A 23,479-nucleotide genomic window follows, 5' to 3' on the forward strand; every position below is an offset into this window, starting at 1 on the left:
ATTCTCTGGTCCAACTTAATCTTCAAAGTCTCATGGGCTCTGAGATTCTTGGAAAGGTAGCTTCAATTGAGGTTCCTACCATTGATATTCCCTAGTAATTTTCCCAAGTCAATGACTCTGTCTCAAGCAGGGATTGGTGCAGACTTTCTAGCCCATCAAATGTGCCAAAGTTTCACTTCAAGGAATCATATATTTGTTGAGAGGTGAAGTTTCACTTTATCAAAGATATAATTGATAAGAGTGTATTTGATGAACACTAGTTTTAGCATAATCATATAGGCAACTTAAACAAAAAATCATATGTGCAACAGCTGTAAATATAATTTTTCGTCAAACTCCAATTTTTGACCCCTTGTGTATTTGTTCATTATAAAAAAATGTTATCCATATCATCTGTCTAAGTTGAATTCTTTCTTCTTGACATTGATATGTTCACTTCAAACTTCTTCAGTGTAATCCAGCTGTGGCTCATAATGGTGTGTGACTAAATATAATAGAACTAAAAATAGAACATGCTGAATATGTACCAAAAGGCAGAGTATAATGCATAAAAATTAAAGTTTTACAGAAGAACAATTACAGATAGAATTTCTTCATTCATTGAATTACCTCAAAATATTTCTTCCCAAACCCAACAAAATTAATACAGTCGGACAGTTTTATATTCTCCACCATCACATCCATAATGGATGAGAAGAAGAGGAACATGTTGAACAATCTCATAATCCTCTCCTTTTGAATGCATACTCATGATGAACTCATGTGACATATCATAAAATTCAAGCATCTCAAGCTTCTGCAAATGGCAGATACCAAAAGGAACCTCCTTCAACTTTGGACTGGGGCCAATGCAGAGGTTCTCAAGATTCTGCAGTGAACCTTCCTCTATTACCACACATCTCAATCCACTGAGATTCCTGAGCTTGAGAATCTTCAGTTTTGGAAACACTCCCTTCTCAAACTGTAGTTGCTCACCATCATATGCATTATGTGTTATGATTAGTTCCAATAGGTTATGCAGATTCTTAAGGCTTTTCACAGGATCTTCTTCTAGTTTTGACCAGAAAATCTCTATCCTTGATAGGTTTTCAAGCTTTGTGATCCATTCTGGCAACTTGTTTAAGCGTCCGTATAAATATAGACGTTGAAGAAACTGCGGTGGAGATGAGATGGATTCTAGATCAATAATGTTGTCTTCGCTTATTGCTCTTACATCGAGAGATTCAAGGTGTTTCATCTCCTCAATAGACCAGCACAAAATCTTTCCATCTTCGCTCTTTAGCTTTTCAATTCCCAGCCTTCTAAGTTGTGTTAACTTTCTCAGCTCTTTGATTCTGTCTACACCAGAAGCATTTGCATCGAGCATGTATAACTTATGCAAGCCTTCTAAGCATCCAATTCCATTTTCAAGTTTTATTCCTTTTCTTGCAGATAGACCATAATGCATGGCATGATCATGATTGTATGCTAAAAGATGTCGCAACTTGTGAAGCCTTTTGATCTCTGAAGGTAACTCAAACACAAAAGATTTCTTTAGATCCAAAGTCTCAAGGTTTGCCAATTCTCCTATGGACCTTGGGAGCATACTTACTCTGGTGCTTCGAAGACTTAAATATCGTAAATGGAATAAGTTCCCAATATCTTCATGAACAGAGTCCACATGACCATCTTCAAAATCTAATACTTTTAGAAGCTTGAAGTTCTTTGACAATGTACTCTGCACAGAATTTTCTAATACAATTCCATTGCTGTTGAAACTTAAAATAGTACGAACATGAGAGATTTGATCGGTGCTAGAAAGAACATCATATGAACTATTGACAATCGATAGGCGGCGTGTTACTAAGCCTCCTCTGAAAATGGATTTGTCTCCAGATAGAATGTGACCAAAACTTGCATCCTCCATTTTTTTGAGAATAACTTCACGCAAAAGATCATGGATTCGGCAAGTTCTAACTTTACCATCTAAATCCACACATGACACTTGAACAAGACTTCTATGTATGAGCTCAGTTAAGTACTCTAATGCAACTTCTTCTGATGTTTTATCTTTCTTCTGTTTCACAAAACCCTCTGCAATCCATTGTCGAATTAATCTTGAACATCGAATAGGATAGTTCTCTGGGTACATACCAATATACAAGAAGCAAGATTTGAGATAATAAGGCAGATCATTATAACTTAGAGATAGAATTCTCGTGATACTTGTAAGATAAGGATTACTCTCCAACTCTGAATGGAGGCTATCATGCAATTTTCGCCATTCATTGACCCTCTTATCTTTTGTTGATAGAAGACCGGCTATGGCTACAATTGCAAGTGGTAATCCATTGCATCTTTCAACAATATTACGAGATAACTTCTCTAGGTCAGCAGGACAATGCCCTTGATCAGACTCAAACTGGAAAGTCTTTTTGCAAAATAGTTTCCAAGCCATTTCAGGAGGCAGAGGCTGCAGCTTGTGGATGTGCACTAAACATGAAATTCTACAAAAATTTGCGACCTCCATACTCCTTGTAGTTATCACTATTCTCCCACCGCTTTGATTATCAAGTAAAGCATGTTCTATATCCCCCCAAAAATGTACTCTCCAAACATCATCAAAAATAACAACATACCTCTTCTGCTGTAAATATTTTCTTAGCTGTTGAGTCAGTTCATCTTCATCCATTGCATCAATTCCTTTAGGAATAGGTTCTTTGTTTCCCTCGCTGAACTGCTTTATCACGCCTTTTAGTAGCTCCTCCTTCCTGTATGATTGAGACACTGCTATCCATGCATGACAATCAAACTTTTCTTTCACAGAATCATAGACCTTCTTGGCAAGAGTGGTTTTCCCCAATCCCCCCATTCCCACCACCGAAGTCACAGTGCGTTGTAGCTTTTTATCCAACAACCAACCAACAAGTTCATCTCTAGGAGATTCAATACCAACAACATCAGCTTCTTGAAGATAAAGAGCTCCTTTACGAGGGTCATACCACGAATGTTCATCTTCATGAGAAGCAATGGACATTCCTTCTTTAGTTGAATCAAAACCATACTTCCCAGTACTTCTTTCCTTGATGTTAAGAACTGCTAGTTTGATGTCATGAATCTGAGATGCAATATGGATGCGCGGTTGGAGTTTTACAACAGACCTACCGATTTCATGGAGATAAGCAATGAAGCCACGGCGACGGTGGCTTTGTGCCAGCTGCAGTGTGTACTCGTCAATGACATCTTCAATCTGAAAAGCAACTTCCCTAAGCTGTTTAACCCAGGCTTTAACACCATCACCAGCTTCGCAGTCTGATCTTTCAGTTTCAGCCTTCATATCTGCGTATTTGAGGAAACACTGAAGGGCTTCTAGTTCAAGTTTAATGCATAAAACTTCAGAACGAACCCCTCTCAAAAAGTTTACTTCTTGTGCAAGCAGTGATACCAGATGGTCTATGACATAGCCTATTGCAGTCTCTGACATTGTTAGGTTTTAGCTACCTAAATTTGTCTTCTTAATCAGTCAGAAATTGGGGTTCTAAAAAGAATTACAAGAATAGGGCTGGAGAGATTAAAGAGAGCGTCTAAAGATCATTGTAAGTCAGCTTGACTCTTTTAAGGTTTCTCTACACCAGCAAGTCTTTTGATTATTATACATTTCGATATATTTTATACCATATGCGACAAAATGTCATTTTTGAGTTGTGTGCAAAATTACAAACCATCATGCAAATTGCAATCACTATAGATATATTTTCTATCTAAATGAAAAAGATTCATATATTTCTATTGACCTATTCTTCATTCATTGGAGAGGACAAAGCCTATTGACCTGCGTTTACTTTAGATAGAATTATACAAATGACTCTTATGTGAACACGCAAGGGGGCAATTTTTTTTTTAACTTTTTTTAGCAACTCTGCTTACACGACATGGTGGAGCGAGAGTGGAAGGAAAAAAGATGACTAATCACTTTGCGGATCCGTGATTACTAGTTCTATCCTTGGTAAGCCCCATAAGCGCCTCATGTGGCGGAAGGTCCTAAGGCTGGATTTTGTTGGCCTACGCTACATGGATTTGACAAAAAACTAAATGGACAAATGATATGCTGACCCAAATAGTTCTTAAGCCAATGATATCCATCAAGAGACTTTTTCTCACCAAAGAAAAAAGACTCTGCTTCTTTCCTAAGTAGTTTATTTAATTGATTCATATGTAGTTGGAATATATAAACTCAGCATGATATCTAAATCTGTTTTGTTTGATTAAATTAGTGAATAAAATTAATTCCAAATGGATGATAAATACCTGTTCAATGACAACAAAAATCATGGGCTCATTTGTTGACCTTTCTTTCCACCTTTTTGACTATTATTACAACAAAATTAATTCTAGAAGGGATGTTAAATATCTGTTCAGGGCTCATTTGTTGACCTTTCTTTCCACCTTTTTGACTATTATTACAACAAAATTAATTCTAGAAGGGATGTTAAATATCTGTTCAATGACAACAAAAGTCATGGGGTCATTGGTTGAACCTTATTTCTACCTTTGACTATTATTACAACGTATTTTGAATGGTTCCTTTCCAGGCATACAGGTAACAAAGTCTGGAAACTCTGTGCAATTTATGAAGAAAATATCTAAAAGTACCACCAATAAACAGCTTCCATGACTAAATTTGACCAATTGCATTCTTTTCACAACTCAGAAGCTATATTGTAGTACTGGATCAAACTAAATAAAGCCAAACCCAGTTTCAAAAAAAAAAAAAAAAAAAAAAAGGGGGAAAATCAGGAAGTAAATATGTACAATCTGTAAAAGAAGCTGCAAAACATGTTTGCCAAGCACCCAAATTATACTGAGAGAGATTATAGCATCTAACGATACTTTCAAAAAAAAAAAAAAAAAAAGTCTGTCAGGCACTTGGCCAGTGTCTATAGAGATTGAATTGAACAATAATTAAAGTAATATCTGAACGAAGGATGATAGGAAATAGTTCCCATTATAGACTTAATATGAGAAACTACAATAATGCTAAGTTGCTAACCAAACGCCCATAACCAACAGAAAAAAACATAGCCAAGCTCACAATCTACTACTCTTGTATGAAAAACCAAGCCATAGCAACCATCTGGTCTGCTACATAATGAATCCAATAATTCTCACACCAAATGCACTCAACTGCATCATCCTCACCAAAAAACTCTTGCTTTCAAGTCGATGCCACCGGATTCTGAAATTAAATATAGCAACACAAACTTCAATCTTAAACAATTGTAATATGAGGAACAAATTCTACAATACATATATGTAAAAAGAAAATTAAATATTTAACTCGGTAAGGTAGAAATAAAGGCACATGCTTGTTGTTGTAGACAATGTTACACGATATTTTAACTGATAGAGAAGAAATTAATATTTTGTGGCAAATAACCAAGTGCAACGGTGACAGTTTTAGCTGTATCAACTAGAAGGAATAAATGACAAATTAATTAGAACTAATCATGCAAAGACATATAGATATAATATTGTTAACCCAAAAAAAAAAAAAAAAATTAACAAAAATAAATAGCACCTAAAGAGGATAAGAAGGTCTGAAATACTTTTTGGTTTAACTAGAGTTGCTTGCTTCAGTTGGATGTAATGGCTTAGGTTGTCCAATTTTCTTATATGGGATGTGGGATATCTTTGGTCAATCCTCACCATCACAAGATGCACACCTTCCAAGAAGTGATGGACAATGTTGAATAGAGAGATGCTGGAGTCCAGAGAGTTGTTTTATACTTTGAGGTAAAGATGTTATAGGACAATTTGAAATTGCTAAAGATCTCAATAAAATAAGTTTCCCAATCCAGCCTGGCTAAGCTTCTAAGCCAGGGCAGCTTCTGATTTCCAGACTAAGCAATCCCTGAAGGCTCTGTAACTCCTTTGGAAAAGATTTGAACTCTGGAAAGCGGCCTAAGATTGTCAAGCTTTGAAGGGCAACAAGGTGTTCGAAATGATCTGGAAAAGAAAGACTTGGACAGAACATAATGATCAAGTGCTCAAGAGAAGTGAGATTTTGCAATCCCATTGATATAGAAGTCTGATTACTGCAGCTCTCAATGGACAAAGTACGAAGCTTACTGAACCCACTAGTCCCAATCTTTGGGAAAAACATGAGACTGTGTCAATCACCAATCTCAAAGGAATGCATAGCATTGAGGTTTTCAAGACCTTCAGGTAAATAGAAGAGTTTTCTACACCACCGAATTGTCAATGATTCCAGGGAAGTAAGTCCTCCAAATGTAGGCAGTGAATGAAGCTCGCAACAAGATCTAATCTCCAGAGATGTAAGAAGAGTGTTGTTTGCAGGAAATTCTCCAGTGAAAGATGACAAATCTTGGACCTTCTCAATTTCCGGAACTTTAAGAGAGGTTAGGTTCTGAAATGAATGAATGAAAGTTGCAGTACAATCCTGCAGCTCCAATTGTTGGATATCAGACATTATTTGTGGCATCAGTTTCAGCTTTGGACATTTGCTGACAGATAGCTTTTCCAAGCTAGGGAATAAAGATTCTTCACCATCTGGACTTAACCATTCTTCTAAATTAGGGAAATCAATGATGGCTAGTTCTCTAAGTTCCTCGAATGGCCTCCTTTTCCCATAAAAATCTTTGCCAATACAGTTCACTGCATGAATTCCTTGCAAGAAGAGATTGTTAAGTAACATAAGATTTCCAAGGGCTGGAAGATTCTTACAGTTTCTACAGTCCACCAACTTAAGATCGGTCAAATTCATATGATTTATCCAATGTGGAAAGAAGTCGCCTGGGAACTCTTGTACCTCCAATCTTTAAGGTTTTGCCTGGGTTGCAGGAAACTAAGAATTCTGTTTGCCACATCATGATCATGATCGTTATGTTGAAACAACTGTGGCCTTCCATATGAGTAGTTATCTTTCCTTTCTTGGAATCTGGTTACAGCAGTTTCCTTGTCATCGCCCCAATAAAGTTTCAATGATTCAATGTGGTTAAAGTTGAAACCTTCAAGTATGTGGAGTTCCATTTTGCTATGCACCTTGTTTAAATGTGTGATTTTCAGGTTCCCATGGAGGTGAAGCTGTCCTAGAAGCAGCAAGTCAATAATACTGCCAATAACAAAGAGTGGTAATGTTCGAAGCTGATTTCCACGCTTAGGTAGAGCAGCATTGATCATAGGAGATAAATTCTGTTGGAGACTTGCAAAGGGTTCGACCAAAGGTAACATGGTGGTCAAGGAGTCACATCCAGAGGTATTGAGGTGTCTGAGGCTTGGCATATTTGCTATGTTAGGCAATGCTACAAGATTATAGCAACCAGACACATTTAAAGTTTGCAACTAACGAAGATTTTCAATGCTACAAGGCAACTCTTTGATATGTGTATGAGAAAGATTAAGATACCTCACTGATAACAAGTGTTCACCAATTGAACCATCCAGAACCACAAGGCCACATCTACTCAAACCCAATTCCCGCAAACATTCAAAACTTGAGAATACTTTAGAAGGAACTTCCGCAAAATCACCATTTGAAAACAAAAGGAGAGTTGGTAGATGCTTTGCTTTGTATGATGCTTCTGGGATCATTGATGAGGCCCTTGAATTGCAAACAACAGATGAGTGAAGGACTTCTGAACAGAGCTTTGGAGAAAAACCATGATTCATAATCACAGAATCTATTCCAGCGCGAGATTGTGCAAGATCATAAATGAGATCATGCATCTTGTATCCAACATGAACACCATAAACATCGCAATTCTTAACATCTTGGAAGAAAGATATAAGATAATTAAAGTAGTCATTGCCTATATCCTCCGGTGTTTCTTCTTGTGATCCAAACTGCAACAATTCTGCTGCCATCCATTGATGAATTAGTTTCTCTTTGTTGATTTCATATCCTCTGGGAATAATTGAACAGAATGAAAAGCAACGCTTGAGGCAACATGATAAATGATGGTAACTCAACTTCAAGGCTGGTAGAATTCCATTTTCGCTTTTGTCCAAGTTCCAAAGTTCACTATCTTGGACAACCAACCACTCTCTTCTCTCTCTTTTGAGAAGCATGAGACTTTCCAATGTCTTTGCAGCTAATGGAACTCCTCCACATTTCTTGACAATCTCTCTTCCAATAGGTAAGAGATCTGGGTGTTTCTTCTCTTCCCCTATTCTAAATGCACGTTGCTTGAGCAAAGACCAGCAAGCATCCTCAGACAAACCTTCCAATATATATGGAAAAGTGGGAGAATTCATCATGTTTGCAGCTCTTTGACTCCGGGTTGTAATTATAATTTGGGATCCACCAACAACTCCACCAAAGAGTGGTTTGAGTTTGTCCCAATTTTCCTGATCATCTGTCCAAACATCATCTAAAACAATCAAGTATCTTTTATTGTGTAACAATCTCCACACTTCCGAGTGAAGTCCTTCCATGGTGGACTAACTAGATTCCTTTTCACTAACTGATTCTATCACTGCCATCAATATGTTTTTGGCATCAAAATAATCAGAAACAAAAGCCCATGTTTTAATATCAAAATGGTTTTTAACCCTCTGATCATTGAATACTAATTGTGCAAGGGTTGTCTTTCCCAGCCCTCCCAAGCCTACTATTGAAATACATGATTCCCTTCCTACTTCAGCAGTTGTTGACAGTAACAGCTTCACCATCTTGTCTTCATCTCCCCCTCTCCCATAAACTTCAGATTCCATAACAAAAGGGCTAGTTCCCCTATTAATATGATCCATTATTTTTCTAGGCTCCATCCAACTAATTTGGACCCTTCCATCCAATTAAATTTATACCATTCTTCCTCAATGTTATGTAACTCAAACAGCTTTCTTTTCACCATGTACATGTTTTTATATCTTTAAACCCCATCTCCAATATTGTCAAGCAAGTATTGAGCACTATAAGAAGCGTGTTTGAGCTTTGACTACCAAATTCTCGCATGTATATCAGCCACTTGTTTCTCTTCTGCAGATTCAAGAGTAGCTCGAACCTCTTCTAAGTTTTCTTTTAGCTCTTCCAAGTTGTTTGTGCTATTCAAGATATCATCAAGGTTGTCAAGGACAGGAGAAGCCATTTTGTCAAACAACACCTGCAAAAGTGGAGGAAGAAGCAAATTCTCCATTTTCTGATACAGCAATGAGGATAATGGGATCAGAGGACTTTTGGTGGGTTATTGAGAATGAAAGAGTAGAGTAATTTGGAGTTTCTGTGTTGTTTTTCTGGTCAAAGTTTGAAAATAGTAAATTTTTGCACCTTTTAAAAGTTGGCTACTTGAGACTAATTTGAAATACTCAATGATTTTTAACCAAAGCTGCTAAAAGAAGTTGAATAATTTTAACCCAATATATGGAAGTAATGGTTAAAGAAAAGTAGCTAAGGATACCAACTATATAATTGTTAATTAAGGAAACATTTTTCGGCTTCTTCAATGTTACTTCTTCTACACTAAAGAATTTTACATCTATCTTTCAATTTTTATTTTTTACTTTGACAGGTTTCCTTTTGTTCTTCTTCCTCTGTACATGTTATAATTTTTTTTATTACAAATAAAGTATTAAAATTCATTATAATAACATATATATATATATATATATATATTTTGATTTATTTTTGTTGGAGGGTAATAGATTTAGATGTGAATGCAACAACCACTGATACCGCATTACTCAAGGACTTTTTGACCTGCTCCAACTATAGACAACAAAGTTATCTCATCTAACCATATTTCTCCATATTCTTCTCATCCAAAGTCTGGAAATTCTGCGGCAATTCAGTAAGAAAATTCGAAAGTGCTACAGATAAATAGCTTCCTAATTTGACTAATTGCTTTCTTTTCACATGCTATATCGGTAATATTGGGACCAGGAGTCAAACCAGAACAAAAGCCAAAAGAAAACTAGTAAAATCCGTAGAAGGAGCCAGGAAATATGTTTGGCTAGAAAGAAACTAATATGAAAGTTTAGTCATAGCTACCAAAAAAGAGGGGAGGAAAAAAGTGGTAGATATATAGAAACCAAAAGAGAGAGAGAGAGAGAGAGAGTGAGTGAGTGACACAGAGAGGTAACAACTAGCAAATAAATAAAATTCAATATTCTAACAGCCTCAATATTCATTGAAGAAAGCAGGAAGGAGTTGCAGCATCCAAAAATACTTTTTATTTACACATGCTGCTACCCAGATTGAAAAGTCTGTCAGGCACTAGGCCAAAGTCCATACAGATTAAAATAAAATGCCATTAACTCAATATGAGAAAGTAAAATATTGCTAACCAAAAGTAAGGTTCAAAGCCAAAAGAAATAAACAGAAACAATTTCACAATCAACAACTCTTGTATGAAAAGCCAAGCCCTTGCAAATGTCATACCAGCTGGTCTCCTTCATGAATCAGAGTGCTCTCACCGAATACACAATGCAAGAATGTCCTCACCTTTCGCTTTTAGTTAGAAAAACTACTTGCTTAAGTTGGATGCCTTGGTTTAGGTAGTCCAATATTCTTATATGGGGTGTGAGCTATCTTTTGCCAATCTTCACCGTTTTCCTGTATACACCTGTTCTGAAGTGTAGGACAATCTTGAATGGAGAGATGATGGAGTCCGGTGGGAAGTTTTATGCATTCAGGTAAAAATGTTATAGATTGACAATCTGAAATTGCTGGAGATCTCAATGAAATAAGCTTCTTGATCCACTCAGGCAAAGCTTCTAAGCCAGGACAGCTTCTGATTTCTAAACTGTGAAGCCTCAGTGAGGTTCTGTAACTCCTCTGGAGGAGACTTGAACCCTGGAGAGCAGCCAAAGATTGTCAAACATTGAAGGGAAACTAGGTGTTGAAAACGATCTGGAAAAGAAGAATGGACAGTTCATAATAATCAAGTGCTCAAGAGAAATAAGATTTTGCAGGCCCATTGATATAGAATTCAGATTGCGCAGCTCTCAATGGACAAAGTTCGAAGCTAACTGAATCTACAAGTACTCCAAATCATTGAGGTTTTGAAGACATTCTGGAAAATAGGATAGTCTTCCGCACCACCAAATGGTGGTTTCAGGACATTAAGGCCTCCAAATGCAGGCAGTGAACGAAGCTTAAAACAAGATTTAATCTCCACAGATGTAAGAAGAGTGTTGTTTGCAGGAAACTCTTCTGTGAAAGATGATAAATCTTGTACTCTCTCAATTACCAGAATTTTAAAAGAGGTTAGGGGATGAAACTAAAGTTGCAGTCAATCCGTCAGCTCCAAATGTTGAATGGTGGATGTGATTTTTGGAATCACTAATAACTCAAGACATTTTCTGATGATTAATTTTTCCAAGCTAGGGAACACATTATGTCCACCTTCCAGACTTGACCATTCTTCCAAATTGGGAAAATCAATGAGGGCTAGTTCTCTGAGTGCTGGGAATGGCGGCCTCCAATTAGATTCAAATCTATCCTCATAAAATTCTTTACCAATAGTCCTTACTCCAAGCATTCCCTTGAGTATGAGACTGTTAAGCAACCTAAGATTTGCAAGGGCTGGAAGATACTTACACTATGTACAGTTGATCAACTTAACATCAATCAAATCTTTATGAGATATCCAATCAGGAAACAAGTATCCTGGGTACTCTTCTACAACTAGTCTTTCGACATTTTGGTGGGGTTCCATGCAACAAATAATACTTAATGAGATAAAATAATTAGTACATAATTTCCAGGCAAATTTGCTGGTTCAGATGAATGGTTTTCTTTTTCTTTATTGGAATCTAGTTATAGCAGATTCCTCTTCTGGATCATATCCGCGCCCCCCTGCCACACACCCCCGCCTCTCCCCCCCCCCCCCCCCCCCCCCCCCGCCCCGCGGGGAAAAATAATAATAATAATAATAAGGTCCCAGTAATGCAATGTCAACCATTCTTTCCAATCCCTCATAAAAATGTTCAGGATCTTGACACACATTCTTCAGGTGTGTGATATTTAGACTCCCATGGAGGTGAAGCCATCCTAGAAGCAACAAGTTAAGAATGACACCAAAAGCACAGAGTGGTAACGTTTGAAGCTCATTTCTGGACTTAGGTAGAGCTTTCTTTATGAGATCTCTGAGCTCCCATGTGTTAGGATGTGACACTTTCTTTTGGTAAATACTTTTAAATGGTTCAATCGTAAGTAGGATGGTGGTCAATGATTCACATCCAGTGGTATGGAGATGTTTGAGGCTCGAGATATTTGCTAAGGCAATTCTTGAAGATTATAGCAACCAGATACATTTAAAGTTTGTAAGTATCAAAGTTTTTCAATGCTATGAGGTAAGTTTATGATATGTGTATAAGAGAGATCAAGATACCTCAAAAATAATCGGTGTTCACCAATTGAATCATCTAGAACCTCAAGTCCACATCCTCTCAAATCCAGTTTGCGCAAACATTCAGAACTTGAAAATTCTTCATGAGGAACCTCTTTAAAATCACCATTTGAAAACGAAAGGAGAGTTTGTAGATCCTTTGCTTTATATTATGCTTCTGGAAGACAACAGATAAGTGAAGGACTTCTGAACAACTCCTTGGATGGAAACCATGGTTTAGCATTATGGACTCTGTTCCAGAAACAGATTGTGCAAAATCGTAAATGAGATCATGCATCTTGTATTCAATAACACCACAATCATTATCACAATGCTTCACCTCTCAGAAGAAAGACATCCATCAAAGACGATTGAAGCAGTCATTGCCTAGGTCTTCTGGTTTTTCATTTTCTGATCTTGTGGATTGAAACAAGTCTGCTGCCAGCCATTGAAGAATTGGTTTCTCTTTGTTGATCTCATGACCTCTGGGAATTATTGAACAGAATGAGAAACAAAGTTTGGTGGCAAATGATGGTAACTTAAATTCAAGGCTGGTAGAATCCCATTCTCTCTTTTATCCAAGTTCCAAAGTTCACCACCCTGGAAAGCCAACGACTCCCTTCTGTTTCTTTTGAGGCGCATGAGACCTCCCAGTGTTTTTGCAGCCAATGGAACTATTCTTGATGATCGTTTGTCCAGTGGGCAAAAGATCCTGGTGTTCTTTCTCGTGTCATGGTTGAAATGCACATATAGATATGTAAAAGTTGAAGAATTAAATCATGTATGCAACTCTTTCACTGCAAGTTGTAATTATAATTTTGGATTCGCCAACGACTCCAGTAAAGAGTGGTCAAAGTTTGTCCCACTTTTCCTGGTCATCTGTCCAAACTTCATCCAAAACAATCAAGTATCTTATTGCTTAACAAGCTCCCCACTTCTGAGTGAAGTCCTTCCACGGTGGACTGATGAGATATCTTTCCTCTAACAGTTTCAATTACCACCATCAATATGTTTTTTGCATCAAACTGATCAGAAACAAACAACCATATTTTAGCATCGAAATGTTGTATCACCCTTTGATCATTGAATACCAATTGTGCAAGGGTTTTGTGACACCCTTCCTTCTTCAGTAGTTGTTGAAAGTAACAGCTTCACTATATTCTCTTTATCTTCTTCTCTCCCATGAACTTCAGAATTCATAACAAAAGAGCTACTTTCCCTTCTACTATGATCCAATATCATTCTAGGCTCCCTCAAATTATATTTATAGCCCTCTTCCTTAATCTTCTGTAACTTAACCAGCATATTTTTCACTCTGTTTGCATATTGTGTATCAAGAAGTTTATCTCTAGAACACTTCTTGTCCAGCAGGGATTGGGCGCCACAAACAGCACATTTGAGCTTTGACAACCAACTTCTCAAATCCAAGTCAAACAATTGTTTATCTTTCACATTTTCAAGAATAGCTCAAGCCTCTACAAAGGTGTATTTTAGCTTTCCCAAGTTGTCAGTGCCATCCCACATATCGCCGAGCCTTTGAAGGACACGAGAAGCCAATTTGTCAAAGAGCACCTGCAGAAATGGAGGAATAAGCAAATTCTCCATTTTTTTATTTTTTATTTTGGTTACAGCTACTTAAGGAAACAATGATATGATCATGCAGAGAACTCTTTGGTGGGAGTGAAAAGAATATATATCTATGTCTGAGTGTGTATATCTAATCATCATGGCTGGTTCTCTCATCAGGAATGTCCCATAAATTGGAATCTCTATCAGAGCTGGTTGATAGAGCAAAGTAGCTCAGGGAATCAACTAGCTCACTCTTGATAGAGCAAAGTAGCTCAGGGAATCAACTAGCTCACTCTTAACGAAAGTTCTGAGGTTCTTCAAAGTTACTTCCACACCTTCTCTCTTCTAAGGATTTTCTTAATATATATATATATATATATATATATTTTTTAACTTTGTCCTCACCTCTTGGATTTTGTAAAACTATTTTCTGGTTAAGACAAAACTGGTTTCTATTTCCTTCAGTTGGAAGGGAATGATATTACTGGTATCCTCGTTTTATTTCTTTTCCTTGATAACAACTTCGTTGTTATTATTAGTGCTGAATGAATACAGATTTTTGAAAAGCTTAGGTGGAAGCTTCGCTGTCTTAATATATGAAGCCAAAATTTGTTGAATATATGCCAAACTTTAAAACCCACAATTTTTCTAAAAATTAGCATCTTATGGTCCAATGATAACAAAATTAGATAATAACTTTCAGAAAGTAAAACTTATGGAAACAGAGTAAAATTAGATTGCTAAGAAAGATAGACCGTTCGATTCATTATCACTGTTTTCTCATTTCTACATCTTGTATGATAAAATTCATTTGAAAATCTGAAGAGATGTCCAAGTTATCATCATAAACAGATATGTTACTCCTCCAAGATGGGTTGGTCATTGACTGGTACAAGTTTTTCTCCATCTTTCTCGTATACCAAACAGGCTCCACTCTGTTTCACCTCCAGGCCTGGACCTTTAACTTCAAATAGCAACTCAAAACAATTGCAACTATTGTAAAATGTTATGTGAAAATAATGATGGATAAAAAGAGGAGCCAAAGATGTTGTGCGTCAATATTGTTTAGTTCTTTGTTAAACCAAAAGTTAGGTGCATGAGAAAAATCATGTCCATTAACTTTAATATGACATCCAAGCTTATGTGAACAACAACCGAAAAAAGAATTAGAATGTATCTTCCTGGATAGATGCTCTTTGACCACAATAACAGTGCATAGAGCAAAACCTGCAAACTTAGCTTCGTTGCAATCTGGAGGTAGGCATATAACTACACTTGAACCTGTACATCATTGAGTGAACCAGTCCAGAATTCGATTTCCAGGAATAATGATATTGAATCTTGATCTTAGATATGAAAGTCCCTGGACAAAGACAAAAAAAAAAAAACAAAAAAAACAAAAAAAAAAAGGGGGAAACAAACAAAACAAAACAAGGTATACTATACACTGAATGTATTTGTGAGGAGTGAATAGACAATTGAAGGACAATAAAAGGGACTGACCTGGATATATCTTTTGACCAGGGCATGGAGAACTTGGTTGAAGCCTCATTTCTAACCAGTTGAAAGCAATTTATACATGAAATTGTTGGCTCGGACAAATTGCCTAGTTTTAAAAGATAAGAGGGTGTTTCCAGGGATGTACAATCTTGAATCTTCATGTATGCTTAATGGAAGTTCTGGTCTTGACTCAAGCCTTCTACAAGATTCCAAGTCAAGAATGGTCAGCGTGGAGAGTTGGCAGACACTTGTAGGTAAGCTAGAAAAGCTGTTTGTACTTAGGTTCAACTTTCTTAGTGATAACAAGCAGCCTAGATAACTGGGGATTGCTCCATCAGAAAGACTGCAATTTGCTGAGATTTAATTCTCTCAAAGAAGATAAATTTGATAAAAAAAAAAGGCAACATGAAACCAGTTGGTCCTTCACTTCTAGGAATTGGTTGAAAAGGGAGGCATCCATACCATGGTGCAAGTGCTGACAATTCCCATCCACGAAAAGATAAATCATTCAATTTATGATCATTGTTTTCATTTACCAAGACATAATGGAATGATTGGTTTACAGATTAGTAAGAAAGATAGACCATTCAATTTATGATCATTGTTTTCATTTACTCAGATCTACAAACTCTCATTTCTACATCTTGTATGAAAAAATTCATTCAAAAATCTCAAGATATTTCCAAATTATCCTTGTACACAGATTCATCCCTCGTCAAAGATGGGTTGGTGATTGAGTGGTAGAACTTTTTGACATCTTGCTCATATACCAAAAAGGATCCACTCTGTTTCACCTCCAAGCCTGGTCCTTTAACTTCAAATGAAAACTCAAAACTATTGCAACTATTCAGAAAAGTTGTGCGAAAATAATGACTGGACAAAAAGAGGAACCAAAGATGTTTTGCATCAATATTTAAGTCAATATTGTCTAGTTCTTCTTAAACCAAAAAATAGGTGCATGAGAAAAATCATCCGTTAATTTTTATATGACATCCAAGCTTATTGTCACGGGCCTAACTTTTCCAATGCTATGCTCGTAATGATCAGAAAAGGAAGTAGATAGTTTCTTAGATATATGCTCTTTGACCACAAAAACAGTGCACAAAGCAAAACCTGAAAACTTAGCTTCATGACAGTCTGAAGGTAGCTGTATAACTAAACTTGGACCTGAACATTGTTGGCTGAACCAGTCTGGAATTTCACTTCCAGGAACAATGATATCAAATCTTAGATAAGACAGTCCCTGGAAAGAAAAAAATAAACAACCCTGTAAATTTTACATCAAATGTGTTTGTGAGGGGTGAATAGAGAACTGAAGGAAAATAAAGGCACTGACCTGAATGTATCTTTTGAACATGCATGGAGAATCTGACTGCAGCCTTCATGTCTAACCAATTGAAAGCAATTTATACATGAAATTGTTGCCTCTGACAAATTGACTAGTTTCAAAAGATCAGAGGATGTTTCAAGTGATGTACAATCTTGGCTCTTCATGTACTGTATGTTTAATGGAAGCTCTGGTAATGATTGAAGCATTCTACAGGATTCCAAATCAAGAATGATCAGCTTGGACAGTTGGTAAATACTTGCAGGCAGGCTAGAAAAGTTGTTTCTACTTAGATTCAACTTTCTGTGATGATAACCAGCCAAGATCCATGGAGATTGCTCCAAATGAAAGATTGCAATCACTTAGATTAAATTCTCTCAAAGAAGAAAAATTAGATAAAGTAGGCAACATGAAACCAATAGGTCCTTCACTTCTGGGAATTGGTCAAAAAGGAAGGCGCCTATACTATGGTGTAGGCGCTGACACTTTCCATCCACAAAAAGATAATTCTTTAAGGTTTTTCAAACAAATCAGTGAAGAAGGAAACTTTCGTACAGCAGTTCTGCTCACAATAAGCTCCTCCAAACACTTCACGTCCCCCAAGTTCTCCGGCAGCTCTTGAAGCCTTGAGCACCCACTGAGTTTTAGTTTTTTCAAAGAGGCCATGCCACAAATGTTACTAGGAAGACATCTACGATATTGACACCTACTTAGATCTAATAAAGCCAGCCCAGGTGAATTTTTAATCACTGAAATGGGCAACTCCTTAATCCTAGTTTCATCCAACCAAAGTTCAGATAAATGCTTCATAGTTACTAGAAATTCAGGAATTCGAGTAACTCTTGGGCAGCCTGAAAGAATAAGGATTTCAAGAGATTCTGTTTCAATTGCTCTTGGAAGACTTCTAAGGCAGAAACAATGTCTCAAATCCAGAAGAGTAAGCCTTTTCAGAGAGCTTATAGATGGGTGAACCCGAACTAACTTTGTGCAACTTTCAAGAACTAATCTCTCTAGATTTGGAACTCTTGTGAAGTCTGGAGTCTCAATTGAGTTATGAGAGTTTAAGATTGATCAATCTGAGGTTCTCCAAGGTCTATCAAGAACATAAAAAAGAAAGCAATAAAGAGATTTCTTGTAAAGAACTTTATATTGATCAAATGATAAAAGAAGAAAACAATGTTATTAATGTAGCAACATTACATTCATACCAGTCCAAAGTCTTTCAATTTTTCTGTAGCACATTATGATTTCAACAATTTTGTTTGGTGGGAAACAGCTTGATGGTAAATATTTTAAAGGATACTGAAACCATTCAAGAAAACATAACTCCTTTGAGAGATATTCAATGCCTTGAGGAAAGTCTAAATATCTTCTGACTTTCAGCAATCTAAGTCTACTCATATTTGAGAAAGCTTTGGGACTGCAGCGAATGCATTCTTGATCCCATTCTTCCTCAGAACAATTAATGATCAAGGCTTCAACTGCATTTGTTCCCTGATAACCAGGTCCAAAAGTTAATCATCACAAGCTTAATATAAAAACCAATGCAAATTTACAATGCATACAAAAACTATATATTCTCTAATGTACAAATTTAAACATAATGGATACCGTATTTCCCATCAAGACATGTTGAACATCCTCATTGCGCCCCACCCTGCTACGCTTGCCTGGCTCTGCAGGTTCTTCTAGGTGAATAATTCGTAGACCCAATTCTTGTACCAAATTATGCATGCAGAGTTTATTGTCCGAAAGAGTAACAAGAGATCTATCTATTAGAACTCTTATTCCAATTTCTGCACTCAAACCACAACTGTCCAGTATTTTGATTAACTGATCTTTGTCATCGCCCTTGAAAAAACATGCAATGTCAAGAAAAATCTTCTTTTCTATTTCCTCTAATCCATCATAATTTATGCGCAGTACAGCAAATATTTCTCTGTTAGGAACTTCTTTTAGCCTCTTTAATGCACTTTCCCATTCCTTAACAGTTCTACCAAACACAAAGGATCCAAACACTTCAAGGGCTAATGGAAGCCCATTTATATAATTTACAAATTCATTAGACAGCTGTATGTAACCTTCTAAAGGATGCCTACTTTTAAAAGCTTTTAGGCAAAAAAACTCTTGAGCTTCATACTGATTCATTCCACAGAGCTGAAATATTTCATCAGCTCCATGCTCGATCAACACATGTTTATCTTTAGCTGTTACGATGATTCTACTTCCTAGGCCAAACCAATCATGCGATCCAGCCAATACACTTAATTGGTCCAGTCTATCTACATCATCTAGAACTAGAAGAATCCATTTACGAAAAAGCCAATTCTTGATCATGTAGGCTCCAGCTCTAGCAGTCCATATTGTAATACTATCTTTTTCCTTGGTTTCAGAAAGAAGCTGAGCTTGTAATGTTACTGGACCATTAGCCTTTCTAGAAATTTCTCTGATGTTGGAAAGAAAACTACTACTTTCAAATTGATCAGAAATCTTATCAAAAACAACTTCAGCAAGAGTTCTCTTGCCTACCCCACTCATTCCATATATCCCTATGATTCGAACAGCATCATTCATCTCTAAGTCTAAATGATTAATCATTTCCTTCACTTTGGATTCCATTCCAACTATGTTTTTGTTTATATTAGAGAATGTATAACTCACTCTATTGAATATCATTTCAACAATTTCTTAGATGATATCTACCTCATATCTGCAAATAACATATATTGGGATACAGTGTCAACATTTGAAGGGTTTGAGGATATAATAGGAGGAAAGGGAACGAGAAGCAAAATCATAAATATTGTACCTATCTCTTAAATGCCATCCAGAGAGATTGGCCACATCTGCCAAAGCATCCCTCCACCTTTGAACCTTTTCAAAATTCCACTTTAAATTTTCTTGATGCATTTCAAAGGCATCCTCAAAGCTTCCCTTTTGTTTCCTGACCTCAGAAGGATCCACATGATAGAAAACAGGCAGAACAGTTTGGCCCATCACTTTCATACATTCAACAATCTTGACCAATTCATCCAAACACAATGTAGAAGAAGCATAGTTTCTCGAGAATATAACAACAGAAAATCTTGAATCTTCTATTGCTTTCAAGGGCTCCTGGGAAATGGGTTTTCCTCTCTCTAGTCTTTCATCATCTCTGAAAGTGACAATTCCTCTCCTTTGCATAGCAGCATATAGATGGTCAGTGAAGCTTTTGCGAGTGTCTTCTCCTTTGAAACTAAGAAAAACATCATATTTCCATCGATGAGTTTTAGAAGATGAACAGGAGAAATCCTTAGATGATGAAGCTCCTTGCATTGTCTCAGAAGACCAATGAAACCCAGAACAGAATAGATTTTTGCAGGAAATAATTTTCTGGGAAAATTGTCACCTATGAAACCGGACATCGCCATAGACTTCAAATTACAGAAAAAATAAGGAAAGTCAACACTGGGATATCGCTCTCTTTTATTAATTATTGGGAATATCAAAAACATGATCGCTTCCAATATTTAAAGAATTGGCTTGCTTCAAAGTAAGCCTTTTTTTTTATTATTTAAGAAAAAAAATTGTAAGCTTTTCCAGTGCTTTGACCGTGGATAAAGTATGCAAGAGGCACTACAGTCAACCAAAAAAAGAGTGGAGATAACATGTCTACCAAAAAAACAAAAACGCTAAAAGTCAACCAAAAAAAAAGAGTGGAGATAACATGTTTACCAAAATGATGTTTGATAAATTAGAAAAGGAAATTTTAACACTAATCATCATAGGATGAAATCTAGGACTTGTAACATGTGTTCATTACCAATTGAATTCTTCTAAAGGAAGTATTATGTTTTCTTATTACTTGATAAATTAATATAATTTAAATATGGATTTATAAACTTTTTTAACATAATAAATATAACTAAATATATGTACAATCAGATCGTTATATTTTCTCATTTTGTACATGTTGGTAAATTTTTTTTGATATCTTTAAAATTATTATTATTATTATTGCATGTATTTCAAAACAATAATATATACTTGAGTAATCAAATTGACTAATAAATTCGTTTACAAAATAATATAGCGGGTTTTTAGTGTTTACATTTTTATGTATAAAATAATTCCCTAATTTGGGCAACCAACCCTTAATTTGGACCATAAAATCCAAACAAGGATTAATATTCAATTTTCCACTTATAGTAAATTTCATTCAAAGAGGGATCCACTTATTTAATTGTTATTTTATTTCTTCTTTTCTAAAAAGATATCAATATTCATTAGTTACAAGGCAGTGTTGCAGCTAGTAAATTCAGCCATTGCCAAGACAGAAGTGACACAATCCAAAAACTTTCTGTTTTCTTTTAAAATTTCAAATGCCATGTCCATTTTTTATTGGAGGGATAGAGAAATGGTTATCAAAAGGGGACGTAGATGATCTGCATTCAAAATAAACTAATGCATGTAAGACCTATATATGGAATTCATTTCAATTGCAAATAAGAGTTATGTACTCGGAAAATACAGTAATTTTACATGTTCCACATGCCTTTTAGAAAATGGAGTACCAACTCCAAGAGTACTAAAATTTTTGCTCATATTTAAGAGGATAACCTATTTATCTTGTCATGTGTAATAGCATAACTCCATGATATATTGATCCTGCAAGTATAATAGCAAAACTCTGTGAAAATAGACAAGTATGGAAATTAATTTTAGCATCCTCTCCAAGATCCTTTTTGTTTTGCAAAATCCCAAATCCTAATTAAGCGTACCATATGCAGCTCATCAAATAAATAATATACGATAAAAAGCCCAAATAATAAAAAATGTACTTCTTTAAGTTAGATGTGACCTCACATATATGTGTGTGTGTGTGTGTGTGTGTGTGTATATATATACATCCCCATATGAGCACAACCAGTCAAATCCTACAACGGTTGAGCCTAGAACATAAAAGAATTCAGAAAATTTCCTAGTAACCAAACACACCCTAGAACGAAGATGGCTATAGTCAAGATGACTCTTCTTGTGCTCCTTGTTGCTTCATCTTGTTAGCTTCTCTCCCCTTAATTTACAAAGAGAGAAAAAAAAAAAAAAAAAAAGAAACATAGAGAAACGTTCAATTGTTATATATGTATACATTTATAACTATATATATATATACATAATTATGATCTTTTTCAGCAATGCTGTATCAGCATATTATATATATATATAATTATTTTGTTTAGAACATAAGATGAAAGTATATTGATTTATTAAATACTAAGTATATTATCTCATTAACAAGTTAATATTAAAAATATTAATTAAAAAAATAACTAATCTTAATATTTATCACGTCATCAATATTTCAACCAGATTAAAACTGTATATATATATATATATATATATATATTATGTGACACCTTACTTGTAACTTATTTTTTAATATTTTCAAGGCAAGTATAAAATTATATATACTTTTGCTTTATGGTTGCAGGTTTGTCATTGACATTGTCCAAGGGATACGAAAATGAAGCTGTAGAAGGGAAGGTTTTGATTCCAGGCATCGACGACGACAACGAGTCTTTAGATGATTATCCAGCACAATGTTCTAGAGATATTGAATGTTATGGTTTTTGCAAGTCTAGGAAAAGTAAATACCGATGTGTCAATGGAAAATGTCAATGCTATTGATAATATGATCGATTATAAACTCCAATCTTAATAAAATTCTCCTATTGAGGATTACATATTCATGTTTAAATATTTCCTATTGATATATGTATGAATTATCATGTTTATAAATACCTTCAGTTTCATATCATGTTAGATTTTATAATTTTAACATGAAAAACTTATATCAAAATTTTATGTTTTGTCAAAAACGTTTATTAAATCCTTTGGAACAGGAAACACTTATATTTATATCATAATTCAATATAATTTTTTACATTTGAGGCTAGTTCAATGTATTAAGAGAGACGTATCTTCATAGGGGTTAGAGTTGGCTCAAATCCATCCAACGTCATTTTTTTACAAATAAATAAATAAATATATAGTAATATTAATATTAAACTAATATAGAAATGTAAATGCAAGCGTGGGAGATAATACTAGTAATTCTGATAGAATGCAACATAAGAGAAGGATAATCTGTTAAGGCATAATTCAAATGTGAATGCCAGCAGCATGGGAGACCACATTTAGTAAGTGACCAAAAAGAAAACGTTTTACAGCTTCTTCTAGGAATGGAATTTGTCTTTTAACATGTGAGAAAAAAGCACAAAACCTAGCTACTAGACAAATCCAAATCAGAACCCATTATTTATTTTCTATATTCCTAAATATGTACGATGCAATTAATTAAGTTACAGTATTCTTCTTGAGCCTTTTCCCTAGCTTGCCAGTTTTCATTTAAAATTGGTGGTAGAATAACTTTTTTTTAATTTTTTATTTAGTTATAATGAAATCCAAGTGTAACTTATAATTTCTTACATGTTCTCTGCATAATCCAGTAAACTTGCAAGCTTAAGAGAGAAAAAATGTAAATGATAAATCATGAATGGGAATTTCTCTACAAACTTGCAAGCTTAAGAGAGAAAAAAATGTAAATCATAAATCATAAATGGGAATTTCTCTACATCTTCAATGTTAAAATCCATCCAAAAATCACAAATGAGATGTCCAAATTATCCTCATAAACAGAGATGTCAATGCTGCTATTTAGATGGATTGGTCATTAACTGGTGCAAATATTTCTACATCTTTCTCATATACAAAACAG

The 23,479-nt window shown here is 35.5% G+C and overlaps 3 protein-coding genes across 6 annotated transcripts; all 3 read right to left on the reverse strand.

The window, feature by feature from the left end:
* Positions 1-522: 522 nt before the first annotated feature.
* Positions 523-4,045, reverse strand: LOC107409838 (disease resistance protein RPM1-like). Its single transcript, XM_016017262.4, has one exon. The coding sequence runs from the start codon at positions 3,461-3,463 to the stop codon at positions 641-643; it is 2,823 nt and encodes a 940-aa protein (XP_015872748.4). The 5' UTR covers positions 3,464-4,045; the 3' UTR covers positions 523-640.
* A 693-nt stretch (positions 4,046-4,738) lies between these two features.
* LOC125418502 (putative disease resistance protein RGA3) lies at positions 4,739-9,334 on the reverse strand. Its single transcript, XM_060813656.1, has 2 exons — positions 5,586-9,334; positions 4,739-5,215 (listed from the first exon to the last, which is right to left on the reverse strand). Exon 1 carries the CDS (start codon positions 8,431-8,433, stop codon positions 7,342-7,344), a length of 1,092 nt encoding a protein of 363 aa, XP_060669639.1. The 5' UTR covers positions 8,434-9,334; the 3' UTR covers positions 4,739-5,215; positions 5,586-7,341.
* A 5,293-nt stretch (positions 9,335-14,627) lies between these two features.
* LOC107429654 (disease resistance protein RPV1-like) lies at positions 14,628-20,339 on the reverse strand. Of its 4 annotated transcripts, none has more exons than XM_048463226.2 (5): positions 18,334-19,448; positions 17,931-18,216; positions 16,732-17,815; positions 16,509-16,638; positions 14,628-15,594 (listed from the first exon to the last, which is right to left on the reverse strand). In XM_048463226.2, the coding sequence occupies exons 1-3, from the start codon at positions 19,396-19,398 to the stop codon at positions 17,784-17,786; spliced, it is 1,383 nt and encodes a 460-aa protein (XP_048319183.1). In that variant the 5' UTR covers positions 19,399-19,448; the 3' UTR covers positions 14,628-15,594; positions 16,509-16,638; positions 16,732-17,783. The 4 variants fall into 4 exon arrangements, with proteins under 4 accessions (XP_048319183.1, XP_048319182.1, XP_048319184.1 ...); XM_048463225.2 differs by having other exon boundaries at positions 14,628-15,258; positions 15,399-16,638; XM_048463227.2 differs by having other exon boundaries at positions 14,628-16,638; positions 18,334-20,339.
* Positions 20,340-23,479: the final 3,140 nt, after the last annotated feature.

This window comes from Ziziphus jujuba, chromosome 12, assembly GCF_031755915.1.
Source record: "Ziziphus jujuba cultivar Dongzao chromosome 12, ASM3175591v1".
In the NCBI taxonomy this organism is placed as follows: Eukaryota; Viridiplantae; Streptophyta; class Magnoliopsida; order Rosales; family Rhamnaceae; genus Ziziphus; species Ziziphus jujuba.